Below are 18,983 nucleotides of genomic sequence, written 5' to 3' on the forward strand. Positions count from 1 at the left end.
GTTGCGGATTCAAAAATATCCGGATACGTGTGGACGGGGCCCTAAAACGGTTCGAGAAGAAGCACCGGATGTTAAATATTGCTTAACGCAGTATTTGCTGCTGATTCTCGTGTGTGTTCCAGCTACAGTTGTGACTTTGAGGGCGTTTGTAATCGGTGTAAACGGGCTTCGATATTCTCGATATTTAGTAGATACCGTATCGACCCTTTGTCCGGCATTAGTGAAGTTTTTTCGAGAGTAAAGAACCCTGGGGGAGGGGTACTCCCTTATATGGGCTATATTGGTATGTGCGGCCCCAAAGGGTATGGTTTTTCAGCCGTTTTGGTCATAAATAGGGTATAGATTTTAGCTGATTTTGGTCATAAATAGGGTATGGTTTTTGCACTCTAGCTTTCATATGGGTAAGTTTTTAAGAAGAAGCCACTTTTTCATCATTATCGAAGAGAAAAACAACAAAAGCCCTTCACAAATTATGTTTACGGTAACTTAACATTGGTCTGAACTAGGAAACCAATCATAACGCAGGTCTGAAACAAGGTTTTGATGGGTCAGGTCATAAATAGTGTTTCGAATGTTTGGCCAGGTCATAAATAGAGTAGGGAATATCGCAGATTTTGGTCATAAATAGGGTAACGGTTTTGGGAAGCGGGCCGCACACCCCCACTTAATTTTTCTGGAAGTAACCCCCCCCCGGGGGGGGGTAAAGAACAAGGTCTCATACCGTAGTCTTGAATGTTCCTGTGTATTACTGTAAACCTGAACAACTCAAAACAGTTTTAGTTTTATCGAGGACGTTTTTCTCTTTGTGTGTTTGCTCGTTGCTCGTTGCAGAGAAAATTATGATGAGTTGTTTTCTGAAGTGCTGTAAAAAAACCGACATAGCAGTCAAAACATTTGAGAAGAGAAGCTTGCTTTGCTCCGTCCCCAGTTTAATTTATAGATGTAGATGCAGTGGCTACATCACTTTTCAAATTCCCAGACTTTTCCCCGAATAAAAATAAAATCCGGGAATAAAATTTCCCTGAACACATAAATACTGATATGTGAGGTATGGTAGCGGCTTCCGGCCTCCTCCATTTCAGACTGACGAGTTTTCAACACGAACTGGTATAATTTCAATTTTCCCTGGTATTCTTCAAAATGTCAGTTTTCCCAGACTCAAAATAAAATTCCCTGACTTTCCCTGACATTGAGGAATTTTTTTTATTGACAATTTCCTGACCTGTGTCAATTAACCTAATTGAACTGAACGGATAAAATTATTAAGGGCACTATTTTTGACCATACGTCTGCGTGTTGTTTACTGTGGTCATCCTGTTGAGGGTGCACTCCCTTGGGTACCCTGTTTTGTTTACTCAGTTTCTAGCCTCTGTTTACAGCCGAATCGGGATACGAAGCTCTGTCCCGGCAGGCAGCGACCTTTCTCATCGCCATCAGTTCCTTCCATCGCCACCTGTTCCTTTCCTTGACATCAACATATTTTGGTGTTAACCTCTACTCTAGCCTGAAGAATATGTGGCGTATTTTTCGTTTTCAGGCTCGTTGTTTCAAATATTCCGGTGGATTTTCAAGACATATTGTCACAGCACGAGAACTGGAGACATTCCAGAAACAGGGAGTTGTTTGTCTGCGGGGTGTTTTCGGAGAATGGATCGAGAAGTTGGCCACAGGCATCGCCAAAAACCAGGCAAATCCAAGCAAATTCAGTGAAAGACTAACCACCGAGGGATCAACGCAGTCGTTCTACTTCAATGATTACTTCAACTGGCGTCAGATTCCCGAGTTTAGAGAATTCGTATACAAATCTCCGGCTGGGGAAATAGCTGGAAAGTTGATGGAAGCCGAGGTATGTTTTTGCCCCGCTCCGGGCAAAAGATGAGGCATGTTGAAACGATCTGGGTAGACGATTTTGGCCGGGGGTGGGGGCTACTCGTAGTATACGTGACGGTGGTTCCGACGTATTTTTGGGGTTGAAAATTTACACCCTCGGCATTTTTTTGGGTCAAGAAATCTGTCACGTATCTTTTTAGGTCTTAAAAAAATACGCGTATTTTTTTTTTTCTGGAGTTGGGGGTGCGGGGGGGGGGGGGGCAGGTTACATATCTAAGAGCGAGATTTTTGTTGTGAGCAGTGGAACAGAATGTTATGGATGAAAGTAGCACGCTGATGTAGTGATATCAATGAGGACCTGTGTGTAAATGTGGAGCACAAGGGAGAATGAAGAGACATGAAATGAAATGAAATGAAATGACATACTGATTTCAATCGTTGATGCAAAATCATGCATTAGAAAAGTCTGTTTAATGTAATACATCAGTATTGAGGTATTTAAGTCTTGTATCTTTTTAGGTGGGAAATTTTGATGCCAGGTTTTTTTTGGTGTAAAATTTCAGGCTCATGTATTTTATTTGGGTTCACAATATGAAGCTCCGTTGGACCCCCTGTCATGTATATTGCGAGTACCCCCCTGGGGATATTGGCGAATAGCTCTAAACTGCCGATCAGTAATTTCTCTAAATCTAGGTTGAATAAAACAAATGTTTTTTGCCATTCATTTGTCCTAGGCCCCTTGGTGTTTCCATGGCAACCATGGCAGATGTCATTATCTGATGGGAAGTAAAGAGATGGCAAACCTTGAAAATAGGACAAAAGTTTAATTTATAGACACATTCGTAGAACACACAAAATAAATTGTACGTATGGCTTAAAGAATATGAAAATTTCCCACAGATGACAAAATATATTGAGAGAAATATAAGTAGGAGTACTGCAAGGGGGGGAATGAAAAATAAGGAGGTTCAAAAAATTGTATAACTGAAATCTCACATGTAATCTGTTTGACAGTATGCAGTATTTTATCATGAACACGTCTTCACTAAAGATCCTGGTACAAATAAGGCAACACCATGGCACCATGACCAGGCTTATTATCCCATGGATGGATGGAAGGTAACATCAAATGAAATGACATGCAACTCCAGTTAACACGTATATTTTATCAAGCGAGCTTTTGGCTGTCCTCAAATTTTTTTTTATCCAATTATTTCCAGATCAGCACATGGTCTTACTACATACAGTCGAACCTCTCCACAACAGCCACCTTGGGGACAGAGAAAAGTGGCCGCTGTAGAGGGGTGGCCATTCTGAGGAAGTAGGGGTGTAACATGACACCTGTTTTAAAAAATTTAAAAAATGCTCATTTTAGAATATAAACTGTTCATAGCACAATCAAAATATGTCACTAAAACTAAACTAAACAGAAACAGTCAATGGTTAATTGGCCCTTGGCAAGAGGTCATTTTGGTAGTCAGGACTTATTTTAATGGCCGTTGCTGTTGTAGAGCAATGGCCATTGTAGAGAGGTTAAAATAAGAGTGAATGTATGGACTGTCCACCCTGACCAAAAAAACACAGCCATTGTAGAGAGGTGGCCGTTAGTTGAGGTTTGACTGTATATAAATGGAAAACAAAGGCTGGGCTATGGATTTCTGGGTTTTAGTTTTTGAAAGGCAAAGTAACAAAAATTGTAAAACTTAGTAATGACAACTGAGCAGTTTAAATTCATTGAAATTCCATATGTTAATTAGTAAAAACTTTAATAAAATTATTTTAAGAGTTCGTTTTCTGATATATTGAAGGTTCATCTCTCTTCTTTTGAAAAAGATAAGGGTATCCAACTTGACCACTAAGATACTAGTATGCAACAACAGAATTGTTCTGGCATCATTCTTTTTTTTTTGGTGGATCATTTTTGGCCAGTTTAAGAAAATTAAAAAATTAACAATTATTCACCGAAGTGGACGGTGAATAGTGGTGGATATTTACTGAGCCGCGAAGCAGCAAGGTTAATATCCATCACTTTCACTGACACTGAGGTGAATAATTGTTTTAGTATATACCACACAAGCTGAATAATTAGCGGACCAAAATGTTATTTTATGTGTGACAAGCGGTCGGAAATTTCAAAATCTCTCACGCCGGCTGCTCGGAGATGAATAGTACTTGCTAATCACCTCCAAGTTAACCAATCAGAGCATGTGAAAAGTACTATTCACTCGTGTGGTATATACTAAAATAAAATATCATTTCCCTGTTGACAGAACTGTTCTTTATGGATACCTGTAACACCTGTGTCTAAAGCATCATGTCTGAAATATGTTGGTGGATCACACAAGTGGGGAAAATGGTTTATTCCAAGAAAGTTTGCATCATCAAATAACTATAAGTACACAGACCCAAACATTGAGAATACTGACAAGGCTTTTGAAGACATCCCTGATATTGATGCCCATCCAGAAAAATATCAGCTGTCTGCTTGGGATCTGGAGGTAATGACTAACTTAAAACAGGAAGGTTGGCTTGGCAATGAGAACAATTACTAAACAAATATTTTTGGACAACAATTTAGCCAATTTTTTCGCATTTCTATCTGGGATTTGAATGTTGACGAGGAACGTTCTGACGCCGATAACACACTTGATGGATTTAGCCAATCTTGAGATTATAAGGAAAATATAAATTTTAAAATCCTTGTTTGCATTGTCCTCAGCATGGCCATCGTGATTGCTTAAGTTGTTACCTCATGGGTAAATACAATAAATGTCAATTAATGTCTTCTAGCTGAAGGTAGTAAAGCAACAGTCACACAAAGCACATTCAGTTTCTTTCCTTTTTCCTTCTTTTTTTCTTTTTTTTCATTTCTTTAGAAAAAAGGTAGCCCACCCTGAGGCCATAGTGATGTTTCTGAGTCAAACAAAGTTCCACCTCAGAGAATGGATATTAATCGTAACATGAATTAAAGTGACAAAAATTGGACCAAATTTGATGTTTAAAAAGTTTGACTAAAATAAATTCTAATCAATTGTATCAGGCTTGAGATACTCTGTAAACTGCATTTTGAAAACTCCTAGCATCTGTCATCATTCTCTAGTGTTATTGTAGGTAACTATCTCATAGTTTACATTTACATTTACATTTTCATTCTTGCCTTGATTTAACAGCCTGGAGATTGTATAGCATTCCACATGCGAACCCTTCATGGAGCAAAGCAGAGTGTAGACACAGCTGGCAGACAAGTGGTCGCCACACGCTGGCTGGGAGAAGATGCAACATTTGCAGAGAGGCCTTGGGAGCCGTCACCAAACTATACTGGAGGATTAAAACCTGGTGAACCTTTCTACACAAGTGATGCTTTTCCAATTGTGTGGAGACTGAACAAGTGAACAGAAGTGTTTCCTCAAGACTGTAACAGTGGTACAGCAGGGACTGACTATCCAAGACCTCCACCTCTTTGGTGAAAACATCTAGTCCAAATGGCAAAATATGCGCTCTGTTATTATTTGTTTCCGCACGCCTGTATTAAAAGGGGTATACATGTATCTGGATTTGAACACAGTCTTTTACATTGGTGATTAAGTAGTCTTCCCTGACTTAAAAAGGTTATTTATACAATGTAGTTTGATGCATATTCTCAGTTATAATAAATGGATTTATCAGCATAAACTTCAATCGGTGTCATGACGTTGTCTTCTTTGTCGTGGTCTTTCATTGTCCATCCTGCCTCCGTGTTTTGATGTCCTTGGGCTGTCAAGATCAGACGAGTCATGACGCCTTCTGGACTGTTTTTCTTTTTCATCAGATGATTCACTCTCAGAGGAAGAATCATGTCTCTTATGTTTAGAATTCTTATCAAGTTTGGAGTCAAGATCAGTTTTTCTTTTCCTTGTGTGTGTAGAAGTCTTATCATACTCCTTCATGTCAGTCTCTTCATGATAATGCCTTCTTTTCCTGTTTTTGCTCTCCTTTGAAGTTGAATTGTCATCAGCATGGCTTTTTTTCTTGTGTTTCTTTTCTTTTTTGGATTTCTTTTCTTTTTTAGCTTTCTTTTTCTTTGTTTTTTCCCTGGAATTATCATCTTCTGTACAACTCCTTTCAAGTTGTTGAGTCTTCTGAAAGCTTTTAGTGACAGGATCTGCATCACCTTCCTATCAAGATTAGAACTTTTTGTATCAGTAATAAACTAATAAATGACAAAAAATTCTTATGCATAATTACCTCGCATGAACAAAAATTACCCATTGCAAAAAGTCTTGCTTACATTAAAGTTTCTCACACCTCAGGCACCTTCATGTTGTTCTCAAATTTAAATTCTTTTCATTGTTGCCTCTTTGGGATGTTGCATGATAAAATTTAGGCTTAGTGGTAAAATTTGCAAGACAATTAGGGCTATTAGACTGTTATTTGACTCATACTCAATTTTAAGCTCTTTTAGAGGATGACAACTGAGCTCCCAAAAATGCTGGGAATTGGGCCTAACCTGACTCAAGCCTTCTATGAGCAAATACATGTACTCTTAAACATGACATCATATTGACAATCACATGCAACAAAAAGAGCAAGTGATCAGTTTCAAAGGACATTTCCAGGCTATTTTCACACAGAATTGTAATCTTATATAAAATATAAGAAAATAACCTGAATAAGTAAACTCTCAGTCAAAGATATTTCCACACTAAAGATGGTGAGGTCCTACACATCTCCCAAAAAAATTTGATTATCTTTTAATAAAATATCTCTTCACATTCATCTGCATTACAATTGCGCAACTACTAACAAGATTTAAAATAACATAACTGGTACAGGGTGTGGGGACGTAATAACTGAAAATATGAAAATAGTTTCAAACCCTCTGACCTGCTGTGGGCCTGTGGCTCCAAGAGTTTCCTTTACCGGCACAGACAGCCCATCCATGAGACGAGCTCTTGAGCTGTTCAGAAAAAGGAAATTAATGCGAAGATAACAGTGTTGCAGCATTTACTTTAGATCAAACAGTTTCTACTATCTAATTAGTCATCAATTTGTTCATATAATTTTGGTTGCAGTAAAATAAAATAGGATTCCTCTTGTATGGCATCTTTTCCAATGTCTTCCAAACCCAGTAATGTACATGTACATATAATAAAGACAACAGTAATGAATCCATAGAGCATTCATTTAAGTCTATGGTTTATAGCACAATATGTAAATTGTAAGGTTGTGGCTATTCTGCAATCAAAACATGAAGCATCCTTGGCTATTTTAGAAACTTCAAGTGAATCATGGACATAATACTTACAGATGTTTCATACTAGTAGCTTTAAGCTTAGGAACATTAAAATGAAATCATGAACACATTAAAATATTATTATGCACCTTCCGAATCCCATGCCTTCCACTCTTTCAATGTCCATGGAGTCACGCTCAACTTGGCCTTTACGGCAAACTTCAGCCAATTCCTTACATGTAAATTGCAAATACAAATTAGCTTTACATGCTGATTCCTTACTGATGGAAAAGATTTAAAAAAAAAAACATCTACTCTAGGTCAGAGTGTGTAGATCAAGACCTGTTTTGTAACTCCAGTTGCAACTTTCTTGCCAGATCCCTTCCCTCTGCAAAAACACAAGTGAGGCATTAGCAAGAAAACATGTTCATCAAAATGAAGTGATCAAACAATCAATATCAAACAGTGTGGGAATCTATTTTTTGTTGAACCCAATAAGCTGTAACACCTGAGAGGGGTGTCACAAGCGAATGGTATGGCTTTGTCTTAAACTTGTGCATTAACACAATGTAAAGAAGACTTTTCTTTTGCACACATATAAGGAAATGCCAAAGTTGATGAAAAAAGGTAATGCTAGCAACTTCATTTGTTCATCATTTGTAGCATCACAACTATCAAGAACCTTGTAACCTTGTTGTTGAGAATATCATGAGAAGTATGAATACAAATGGTTAGTTTTCTCAACCATGCTGTTTGCTTGTTTGTTTGTTTGTTTGCTTGCTTGTTTGTGTTTAGGTCAGTCTATTTATAGTCATGTAAAAGCAATCATCTTTCAGTCTGATAATCCAAAAAACTACTGACACCTCTTTATCAGTCTTGAACATGTAAAGTTATGACTTGGAAGGGAGACAATAATAATATTGCTATATACATGAATGGTGTTAAATAATATATTATTTGTCTTACAATGCTATTGCCAATGCTTCAGCCTCCATTTTCTTTATGGCATCTTTTTCCTATGGACCAGATTTGACATCAAAAATATGAATTACATTTCTTCATCTCAACTTTCAAAACTGTGACTTTTACTGCAAAAGTATAGCCTGCGTAGCAGGCGTATAAAGGGGAGGGGGTGGGGGAGGAGGAAGAGAATTCGGGGAAAAAAAAAACAGAGGAGGGGGGGGAAATCTCTTCTTCTCCTCCACCCCCTCCCCTTTATACGCCTGATAAGCAGGCTAGCAAAAGCATGGCTCCGAATGCTCACAATCTGCAGAGTTGTTAAATAGTATTCTTAAATAGCTAATAGCTTCTTTGTGGCTGACATGTGGAATAGGTCACTGCCCACTTTTAAGAAATTAGTCTTTTTAAAATTGTGAAATGTAAGTATGGATACAAATGCTATATCACTGAGGTGAATATACTGTACCGACCTATAAAGTATGTAAATTACCTGTTGCTTTGACACTGTTGAACTTCCTTTGCCACTTTTTGTGTACCTAGAGAAATTAACAAAAGTGAAATGTGATTTACAGTACGTACTCTATCCAACATGGCTATACATTCTAGTTATAAAACACGTTCTTGTGGTATATGAGGGATTGTTGCACAAGTCACTTGTACTTTCGCAGTATACAAATGAGCCATAAGGCAAGTGTGTATACCAAGAAAATACAAGCGACAAGTGGGATAATCCATGACATACCACAAGAAAGCATTACATAACTATTTTATACCATGCAATAGAAAATAGAGTGGCCAACACATATGTAGAGGGTACGATTGGCAGGTTGGGGATAATACCGTGGAGTATACAACAGTCTTCCTGTATTCTGATTGGCTCTATTTTCTATGGCAAGATATAAATCTTATTATTAACCAAAGGTGAGAGCCATGTCTAGTGGATCAAGTGTAGTGAGGTCTGTACAGAAATGACCCAGGCCCAGTATTCTCTCTGTGTGGTCCAAAGCAATCTTGACACGAAATTTAAAACACAACTTCAAAAACCTTCCCAATTACACAACTATTATACAGTGTAAATTGTAGGTAAAGGTAAAGTCTGTATATGCACCAGGTAACCCCTCAGGCCTAGGCTTATCTTCAGTTTCTGTCGCATGAGGTGACTAGGAGTGTGAATGGGATACTAGTCCATCACAGGGTATTACATTTGCCAGTACTTATTCTTATTATATGGCCAGCTCCATGAGCGGGCAAGATGAATCAAATCCTGCGCTGTGATTGGCTACATGAGCGGGCAAGATGGAGCTATCTTGCCCGCTCGGGACTACCCTCTGTGTCCAGCAAGAAAAATTTCCCCAAAAACCATATAATAAATCCTTTATTGACCAAGCTTTTTCTGTCAAGATCACTGGACACTGGCCTCGCTCTTTTTTTGCACGTTTATGGACCTCGACTCCGTCCATAAACACGCAAAAAAAAAAAACTTGGCCAATATCCAGCCATCTTGACCTCACACCTGGGTGGAGAGACGCACTGTGAGAGTAAGCAATAGTGTCTTACCCAAGAACACAACACAACGTCCTCAGGCCAAGGCTCAAACCTGCACCACTCAATCCAGAGTCGAGCACACTAACCATGAGACCATCGTGCCTTCACAGTGTTGATATCGGCTTGAATTCGAACTGGTTTTTTGTTTGATCACTTGACTGAGATCAACACAGGAAAGTAACTGGGGCTAACTATGACTGTTGCTAGTTTTCATTACCAGTGAAGATCCTTTCCTTTTTGCCACCTTCCCACAGGAGCCTTCACTGAATGACCTTTTGTGAGATAAAAATATAATTTTGTAATGTTTTAGAAAACGTATTTAACTGATGCCGTGATACCAATAAATGTGAGCCACATTAAAATAAATTTAACACTGTGAAGTTGTCTGAAAAAATACCAAGGGTTCTAAGTTCATTTTTTTTTTCCGAGATTCCATAATTAAATAAGAATTTGAACTGAATAAAGAATAGCAATTAAAGCCCTAAATCTTCAATTCACCTAAATAACTTTCTCTGTACTTATCAGCTTTCACATCTTCCCAATCGAACTGGTCTTGTCCTCCACGAACTCCGCCTCTTGAAGGATGGTACATTGTGCTAATGTTGTTTTGCAAAGGAAATTCGACGCACTTTTTCCGAATAAAAACGTAAAAAAGTATTGTTCAACTACAAGGTTTTGAAACCGTTTTGGCCGCCGCCATCTTGTCCTATCTTCTAGTACCCGGGCTTCCTCGGCCAAAAAATTCGGCTCCCGCCGTTTTTTTGGGCTCTTCTCTATCAAGCTCTCTCTCAAGTCCTCTCTTTATGAAGGGAAAAGCGGAATTCAAAAACGTCGTTTAAATCAAGTTAAATCGGCAAAATAACCACACCAGGAGCAAAGAACACACGTATGGAATAAGGTAAGCCATTTTTATTGAGAATTTTCACTTAAACTACCTCCATGGATATCTTGTAGAAAATCCCATATTAACCCTTATAATTCGATGTCATATCGTGTCGCTTGTGTGGTTCATAGAGAGAGCTTGGGCTGCCTGTGCGAGCGCACGCATTCGATCGTGACCGGAAAGTATGGTGAGTGACGCACACACAGTTGCAGAGAGGGCTTAAGGAAGACGACAAAATATGGCTTTAGTTGGGTAGCTGAATCAATGACTAGATCGAGGTCACACCTAAAATGAGAAGTTATATCCGAGGAAGATCAAGAGTTATCATAACCCACTAAGAGCTGATCTCAAATAATTTGGTTTTCCAGCTACGGTAGTTAAGCTGCGGATGTTATTTTGGATTTTTGGAGTCAAAATATTACAAAGAAGTATATTAAGCTCTAGTTGTTTGTTCGCCTCTGTCTCTGACTGGTTATGTCATGATTACGTTCTCGATAATCATTACTGTTTTAGTTTAAGTTTACAAAAGCTTTTGAAACACTCTATGTTTTTATGATCATGCAAGCAAAGCTAGTTGTTGTTGCTGTTTTTGTTGTTGTGACCACAGTAAAACAAATTGACGTCAGTTTTTCATGCGTCTGTCCCGTTATCCGGGAGCGAAGAAGGACGGCTGTTTTCGCAGGCTAATCCTGTTATTGATCATGAATTTCGTCATAACATTGTCAAAGTAGCTGTGGATCCACGAGGCGATAGCCGACGTGCATAATGGTTCTCAGATCGCAAAGAAAATAAGACTCTGAGCCCGAGAATTTTTTCATGATCAATGAAATGCACAAATTATGATAGTTTTGTTTGCAAATGATGTCATGATCGGTTCAATTAAATTCGACTCCAATCGAATCCTGTTCGTAAATTTCACAGCTTCCACTTGATTTCATTTTCATTTGTAATTTATATCAGGCATTTCGAGAGATCGTATTAACAGGTTTAATAATCGTGTCCAAATAAAATTTAGGTTGGATACGGGATACGAGGTACAAGGTGATCGTTGCTGGTGTTTCAAAATAACCTGCTTTTCACGTAAGGAACTGTCCGGGACTTTGTTGAGAAAAGCGGCCAAATAAATAACTAGGTGAGAGGGCTTTGAGGCCTTGGAATAGAGCGTTTACACATGACGTCACGGCAGCCATATTGGTGTTCCAAAGCAATCCTGTGGGAATTGAACTCTTTTCTTTTGTAAACGCTTCCTTTTGTTTCAATAAATTTGCATGGCTCCAGACCACGTGAGTGAAAACGCTCTATAGAGACCGCTGGCGCCATTACACTATATACTGCTGTAAATCCCAGTTTAATATCAGAATACGCTCGGCGGGTCATTTCGATTCAGACAGTTCCATGCAGTCTCGTTTTATGATCCCGCAATATACATGACATAGTTTGCCTAGGTTGTCAATGACTTGACTCAATTTTCTGATTTGGCGGTAGCAACTCTTTTGAAGACGCATAATACATTTAAAACACTTCAACTGGGTTCAAAACAATACTTCGATCTCGGTGCATCCTGTCAATTAGTCAAATCGCTAAAAGGAAGCGAGTGATTGCCGAATGACTTGAAACGTGACAATTTTTTCTGGCTAGATTTTTCTCACTTTGACTTCGCTACTACTCAGTAAGCCGCTAAAGTTTCTCCTACTAGACGGTTTCTATTTCTCGATATAAATATACCTCAAAAATAAATAGAAGAAACGAAAAAGTTATCAGAGATGGGCGTACAGGAACACAATACTCAAGAAGAGAAAATTCTTCAAAACCGTGCGTCGCATTTTGACGGCTAAGTAGAAAATCCAAATCGAAAATTATCTGACGGTATTTTCAATCACCCGCCAGGTTCCACCTGCACTTGACAGTAGCACGTCATCGGTGAGCGGTAATTCTTCCACTGTAAAAATTTCATAAACCTTTTGCTTTCATCGCTTTTTAGATAAGCGAAGGCTTTAATCAACATTTTACCCTAATGCAATTTATATTAACCCTCGCAAAACGATTCCGCAAGTGGGTTCTTTCCCGGTTCTTCCTGAATTAAATTGCAAATATGGATTTTTTTTTCCCCTCTCCTTCTGTCCCACTTGGATGTTGAAACTGAATACTTCATACAAGAATTATCATCTCAAATCGAATGTTGCCACATTTTTGGCGATGGTATAGAGTTTCGTGATCAATATGACGACCATGATGTCTTTTCAAAGCCTTTCGATAAAACTTTTTAAGAGCTGTTAACAAAGCTCTTTGTTGCTTTTAGACGAAGAAAAACATTAAAAGTACTATGATCTTCGCGTTGCATCTCGATCAAAAGGAAGCGACAAAAGAAATAGGATCAGACAGCCTTGATTGAAAAACCCGACACAAATGTGTCTAGGAATTATGTATGAATAGATTTTCATTTATTAGTCATATTTGTTGTCAGTAGTTTCTTGCAGTGTATACCGAACAATTTTTCTTTTCTGGAATTAAACGCACAAGAATTTTCAAAACCCTTTTCCTATGCAAATTTCCTGTGCGATCTATTTTCATCTATGACCGATCGTTTATAAGCTTTTTAAGTGACTCTGACATAATTTGTTTCGAGTCTCGTTTCACCTCTTGGGCGGAAATATATCGAACGATACATGTAAGTCTGGCAAAGCAGCCTGTGATTGGCCAAACCCAGGATGATTTGTCCCCAAGAGGGTGTCATGACTAAATAAGTCTCGTTGCCATTGGCAACTGCTCGGTCATGTGGTTCTAAACCCGCGTAACATAAAAACAAATACGACTCGAGTCACACAATCGATTTCATTTTTTGTGAACTCGCCAATGCGTTGCCACCTGCTCACAGCCACGGTCTGTTTTGAGTCGTAGCTTGTAGCGCGCACGCCAAACTAGCGAGGAGTGTGATACCAAGTATCTTTCTACCCGTTTCCAACAGAGAAAGGCTTCATCCGTTTTCTTCAAGGATGGGTGCCACACTTTCCATTAATCGGAAAGATTTGCTCCACGAATATTCCATATGGAATCTCAAAGCTCGCGAGAGCGCCAAATCGTACCACTGCAAGTACTGTTATCATGTCACTAGCGACGTCCATGCCAAAGAGAACAAGGCGCCGCAAACGACGTGTGACGCGCTTGCCGCGTACCTCCACAAATGCGCCAATGTAGGCAAGAAGAAGATGAAGTCCAAAATCGAACCAGCACCGGCGAAATCTAACAAGCCTAAGGAAAGCGAAACAGAGAAAACCGACGCAGCACCGCCGGTTCTCGGGCAGAACCGAGAAGTTAAACTGCCAATCACTTCGACAGACTCCAAGCAAGTTGTCAGCGAGGTCGTTGCTGTTCCTTCTACGAAGGCCAAACAGCCGATTTCTTCGTTTATGATCAGCAGCGACGCCCTGCGCTGTCTTGGAAACTTCGTCCGCTGCCACTGCAAGAATATAACGCGATTCCGCGCGTCAGAAGTGATTTTATGGCTGCGAGGAGTTGACAGGGCGTTACTCTTGCAAGGATGGCAGGATCAAGCTTTTCTGACACCACCCAATCTTGTCTTCTTATTTATGCTGCTTAAAGAAACTCTGTCGGACAAAATCCCAAACCAAGCTCAGTTGCGCGCGGAAATTTTAACATGCCTCTACATGGCATACACGTACAATGGCCCGGAAATAAGCTACCCGTTAAAGCCATTTCTCGTGGATGGAGACCGGCGAGCGTTCTGGGACCGATGTATGCTTATAACAAACAACTTGAGCGATAAAATGCTCCAGATGAACAGAGAGCCGAAATTCTTTGGTGAACTCTTGGTGGAATTAAAAAATTACAGTGGAACTGTCATTGACAGAAGAGATGGCTAGGAAAAATATACCGAGCCCTTTGCTTATTGGAAACTGAAGTGTTCTTCTGGCTTCAAAAACTAAGGGGTAAATAATTTTCGTGACCAATACAAACTACAAGGTAAAAAAAATTGAATCGGGCTAGAATTAAATGTAGAGTATATTCTAAATAACTTTGAGGAGGTTTCAATACTAACAATGTGCGTCGCTTTTCATCAAAACTAAACTTCCCTCTGTTTTGAAACATTGCAGCTGATTTTCTACAGTTCATAACTAATTCAGTGTGTCTTGGCTTTGAAAAATTACAATAGCACAGTAAACAAGACGCTGCAAAACTACCACTCCTGACCTTCAATGCATTTGGGTTTTTGCCTGTTAATTTTTCCGGTCAAATAATTCAGCGTAGAGTGAATCACCTTGCCGAGGATGGACGACTAATGGGGAAAAACTGTGCGGTTTCTTTCGTTTATAAATATGAAATGAAAGTCAAGTTTACCTAGTTGAAACGCGCTACATCCTTCTTGATAATTCTTTTTTTGAAAAAGTAAGTTGTTTTGAGCGATAAAAGGAGTAGCTCGCAAAACATAGATCGCCGATGTGTATGTAAAATAGAGATTTTATTCAAAACAAAAGAAAATGATGATTAAAATGTTTATTTATAACAAAACATCTGTTTCGTGGGGCTTATGCTTTCAGAAGTTGAACTGAAAAGGGTTTGAGAATGAAAACCCGCTTGAATTTCATTATATAAATAAAAGCTGACTCTCAGTAAGTCCCGTGTTTCATCTTAGTTGTCAAACAACACAGGAAGTTTTCCTTCTTTCCTTTTTCTTCTATTCGATGTTTCTACGAAGACGGAAGACCGGCAAAGTAGGCCACAACTGATTCGCGTTTTGATTAAGCTTGCTGATGGTCTCGCAATTCAACTTCCTCTCGCGCACAACTTCGAACCAGAAAAAAAGGGTCTGCTCTGAACGTTTGATTTTTAATAATACGAACATGATATGTGTAGCATTTCAATCAACCACGCAAAAGTAGAGATAAAGAAAACCTTAAGCTTGCGCGGTTAATTGATTCCGCGCTGAATCATTTTCATGGCCGCTTATCTCTCGTTCAATAGTCACAAAACTGAATTCGACATCTTCCCTGGAAAGAAGCCATTCTTTTGTTTTTCACCATTCCCTTGGTTGTATATATTTGCGTCCCACCCGCCGTCAAATTTTTAATCGAAAACCTGCGACACGGTTAATATAATGCAAAAAATCATTTGCAGCAAGTTAATCCGCAAAGAATACGTTTCTTTGTTGTAATATTATTCGCTTGTTTTCGCGCGGATTAAGCTAAGAAGAAATGGCTGCTTCCATTATACTCATCTTAAAGTCATATCTTTAGATTCTGACGTTACTCAGAATTAATACACATTCAATGTTTTCGCATTTCTTTGAATTCGTCATTTCTATTATTAAAAACGTTCATCGATTTAACGCTTCCAGCGAATTCTGACAAAACCGAATGCTAATTTCATTATTGTGCAGATTGTCCAAGAAGCATCGACAGAAGCTTTCCGGGCGTTAAAATTCAGGTTTTAAAATACCAATGCTATGAATTGCGCGCGTGGACTATATTTCCAAGGTTAAAAGCTAAATTATAATAAATGGCAATTCTGTTTCCTTTAAAAATATGGGAAGCACATGTGGAAATATTCGTTACAAATTTTGTTTTGCTCAGTTTTGTGTGATTAGCACGCCAACGCTAGTAAAGTCGATAACCCCCTTATTGCATAAAAATCAAACCAAACATGAACTTTCGCGCACGACAAGAGTTTCTCAAAATGTGTATTTTTCATTCTGTATTCGTTCAGATTTGCTTGCCCACGATTGTTAATTTTTAAGGCTGTCTTTAAAGAGTCCCGACAATTTAATAACAGACTCTAATATGGGAAAAGAAACCATTCTGCCCTTATGTCGCTTTGCGGAAAAGTTCGTTGCGAAAAAATGACTAACTTAGCCCGTTCAATGGCTTTTGGCCAGAACGACGCTATAGATGACGGATAAAATTTGGAGTTGCACACATGAAAACGCAAAGGGACAGGTTTTATATATGTTTATGAAATGGTCGAGCTGTTTGTTTATAAAATGGCATTACACTTGAGCATAAATTATAATTCCTGATCACAACAGTTTTAAAACCATTCCGGACTTATATGACTAATTGAGCGACAAACTGACAACAATATAAGTCGGACTTTGGCAAAAACAGACTCTCGCGAAAAAAAAAAAAAAAGGAAATGCCTCCAGAATTGAAAAAAAAAAGTATAATAATAAAAATTTTGCATAGTAAATGGTTTGAACCCAGGAGAAACGTCAGCCACCAGCAACAGTTCTTTTCAGAACTACCCTCACCCGGACGATTACACTGTACGAACTAATAAAAATTCTACTAAACTTTATTCTCTCCCAACGATTTTTCCTTCAACATATTTTTCGCGTCAAAAGTGCATTCAGCGACTTTTCGATCATTTTCTGATGTTTATTTCTATTTTTAAATATGAGCCAGTCTAATATTAGTTCTCCTTTCTGACAATCAAAAACTATGACAGGCTATAATGGCGGGTTCCACCTAGTTCCAGTTGAAGCAATGGAATATGAGCTGCAGTGACCTTAACGTAAACACGTAAAGATGAAGCGCCTGGCTTGATTAAAATCCGTCTTTAGCAATTACACCATAGGTAATAGTGAGAGCAATTTCAAACCACAAAAATGCTTCAAAATTGACAAACATGTGCCAATTAGCCAGTCACAAGCGAGCTATTGCCTTACGAAAATGGAATCATTAGGAAGACGAGAGGAAACAATTTTAAAAAGGCCATTACTGAAATGAGAGCTCGCTATGAAGTGTTTCCTGGGGTTTTCAGACTGACGCTCAGCGCTGAAGGAAATAACAAGTCAAATAATACTCATTAAATAAGTTTGATTGCAAAAAAAGTTCTTCCTGTCGTATACCAACGGTACAGTTTTTTAGTAAACGTTTTTCAAATATGACTCACTAAGGTCCAACACAGAGAAAAACCTATCTCATTTCGTCATGGTCAATCCACAGAACAGAAAAAAGAACATTTGTTGTTTTTAATTAGAAAAAAGTATAAACATTTCAGTTTCTGGTTTCAAAGGAACTAGGTGGGGTTAGAAAAAAGAAAACCCCAAAGATTCACTTTTGATTTACAAACTACCGTGAATAATCATAAATGTACAGATGTATGTATCTATCTCTTAAGACGAAGAAGTTGACTATTCTCTTATCACACCGTCACAGCTTATTCTTACTCGGAGAGTATGCAATGAAACTTTGCATGTTACAATCAACATCCAATCAGGATGTAACAGAAAATGTAAGATCCCCATCGAGTGAAAAGTAATGTTATGTTGATAAATAAACTTAATGCGACGAAACCTTTCAACCTTATTTCTGGCTTAGACCACTAACACAATCTGTTTGGAAAAATACAAAATACTATAGATAATTTTAGCAATTTGAAACAGAATGCCTAGCTCGAAAATCAATGTTGAAGACTTTGCCACTGCGAAAAACAAAACAAAAACAAGTATATGCAATATTAATCAAACTATATTCTAAAAGACAATCACATTTAAACGAGCTGAGATTACTTACTTTGAATAATAACGATTGAATGCTTGATTTTTAAATAAAATTCTAAAAATACAGACATTATTTCCAGGGACCGGATTTTGTTTTGAGTCAGGAGAACTTTCGTCAACCCCCACAGTGAGGTGTATCAGTAATTATAAATTTGCAATATGTTTTTAAGTGCCACCTTTGTAATCTACAATACTATTAAACCCCCGAGGAAGTTTCTTTTTGAATGCATTCGGTCTTATCAAGTTCCGTCAAGATTAAAAATATAGCTGTTGCATTTGCAATTTTATATAATAAGCGCACATGAAATTTGCTAAGTCTTTTATACTGTAAATCGGAACTAGTTTCATGCAGTAGAAGTTTACAAACTTTTGGTTAAAGATAATTTGACGTTTATTTGTATGGTAATGACACTCTAACACGCGTTTTCAAATTCAGTAAGATTTTTTCAAACAAGTAGCATTACAGTAATCAAGTTAAAAGCATATAGTGTCAATTTCTTCATCATACGATTATTAAAATAACACAGACAAAAACTGCTGATGGAATGGTCTTAACTTTTTTAAAAGCTCATTCGAGCCGATGTCAAATCCCTCAGGCAGAAACATTCATGGTTTGATGGTTTCACTTTTAAAAGTGCACTTTGAGATGATAGTCTCCCGCCATTTAAAACTGCCAAAAGGAAAATCTCGTTCCATCATTTGCGTGAAGCGAATCATGTTTTCAGAAAGTTTGAGATTCCTCCAATTTTTGACTGCGTTTAAATGACTTGCAAAGATCATCAAAATTAAACCGAGCGCTTGCTTTATGCGATAAAACGTGAATGAAGTAAACCAATTAAAACTGCCACGGTAGTTGAAATTTTGAAAAGACAGTTAATAGCAAATGGAAAGAGCAACAATGAGAGGAAGTTTTTACTACATGTTGTGATTGGTGCATTATAAAACTTGCGTAATAAACAGTAGAGAGGACACCACGCTTTACTCAGCAGGACAAGAATTCTGTCAAAAAAGTGATTGACGAAAATGACTTACGTAAG

General features: G+C 38.2%; 3 protein-coding genes across 3 annotated transcripts; 2 read left to right on the forward strand and 1 right to left on the reverse strand.

Moving 5' to 3' along the window:
- The first annotated feature begins 1,347 nt into the window (after positions 1 to 1,347).
- On the forward strand, positions 1,348 to 5,508 carry LOC110062540 (uncharacterized). The gene is made up of 4 exons (XM_020769469.2): positions 1,348 to 1,846; positions 2,845 to 2,949; positions 4,101 to 4,328; positions 5,001 to 5,508. The coding sequence occupies exons 1-4, from the start codon at positions 1,514 to 1,516 to the stop codon at positions 5,220 to 5,222; spliced, it is 888 nt and encodes a 295-aa protein (XP_020625128.1). The 5' UTR covers positions 1,348 to 1,513; the 3' UTR covers positions 5,223 to 5,508.
- Positions 4,720 to 10,291, reverse strand: LOC110062538 (uncharacterized). Its single transcript, XM_020769468.2, has 8 exons — positions 10,046 to 10,291; positions 9,765 to 9,819; positions 8,493 to 8,538; positions 8,009 to 8,058; positions 7,385 to 7,430; positions 7,192 to 7,274; positions 6,694 to 6,766; positions 4,720 to 5,984 (listed from the first exon to the last, which is right to left on the reverse strand). The coding sequence occupies exons 1-8, from the start codon at positions 10,137 to 10,139 to the stop codon at positions 5,505 to 5,507; spliced, it is 927 nt and encodes a 308-aa protein (XP_020625127.1). The 5' UTR covers positions 10,140 to 10,291; the 3' UTR covers positions 4,720 to 5,504.
- A 2,964-nt stretch (positions 10,292 to 13,255) lies between these two features.
- LOC110062475 (cyclin-dependent kinase 5 activator 1-like) lies at positions 13,256 to 16,578 on the forward strand. Its single transcript, XM_020769402.2, has one exon. The coding sequence runs from the start codon at positions 13,424 to 13,426 to the stop codon at positions 14,309 to 14,311; it is 888 nt and encodes a 295-aa protein (XP_020625061.1). The 5' UTR covers positions 13,256 to 13,423; the 3' UTR covers positions 14,312 to 16,578.
- The last annotated feature ends 2,405 nt before the right edge of the window (positions 16,579 to 18,983 follow it).

Source organism: Orbicella faveolata, unplaced genomic scaffold, assembly GCF_042242905.1.
Source record: "Orbicella faveolata isolate gen_17 unplaced genomic scaffold, um_ofav_v1 contig_13, whole genome shotgun sequence".
NCBI classification, from domain to species: Eukaryota; Metazoa; Cnidaria; class Anthozoa; order Scleractinia; family Merulinidae; genus Orbicella; species Orbicella faveolata.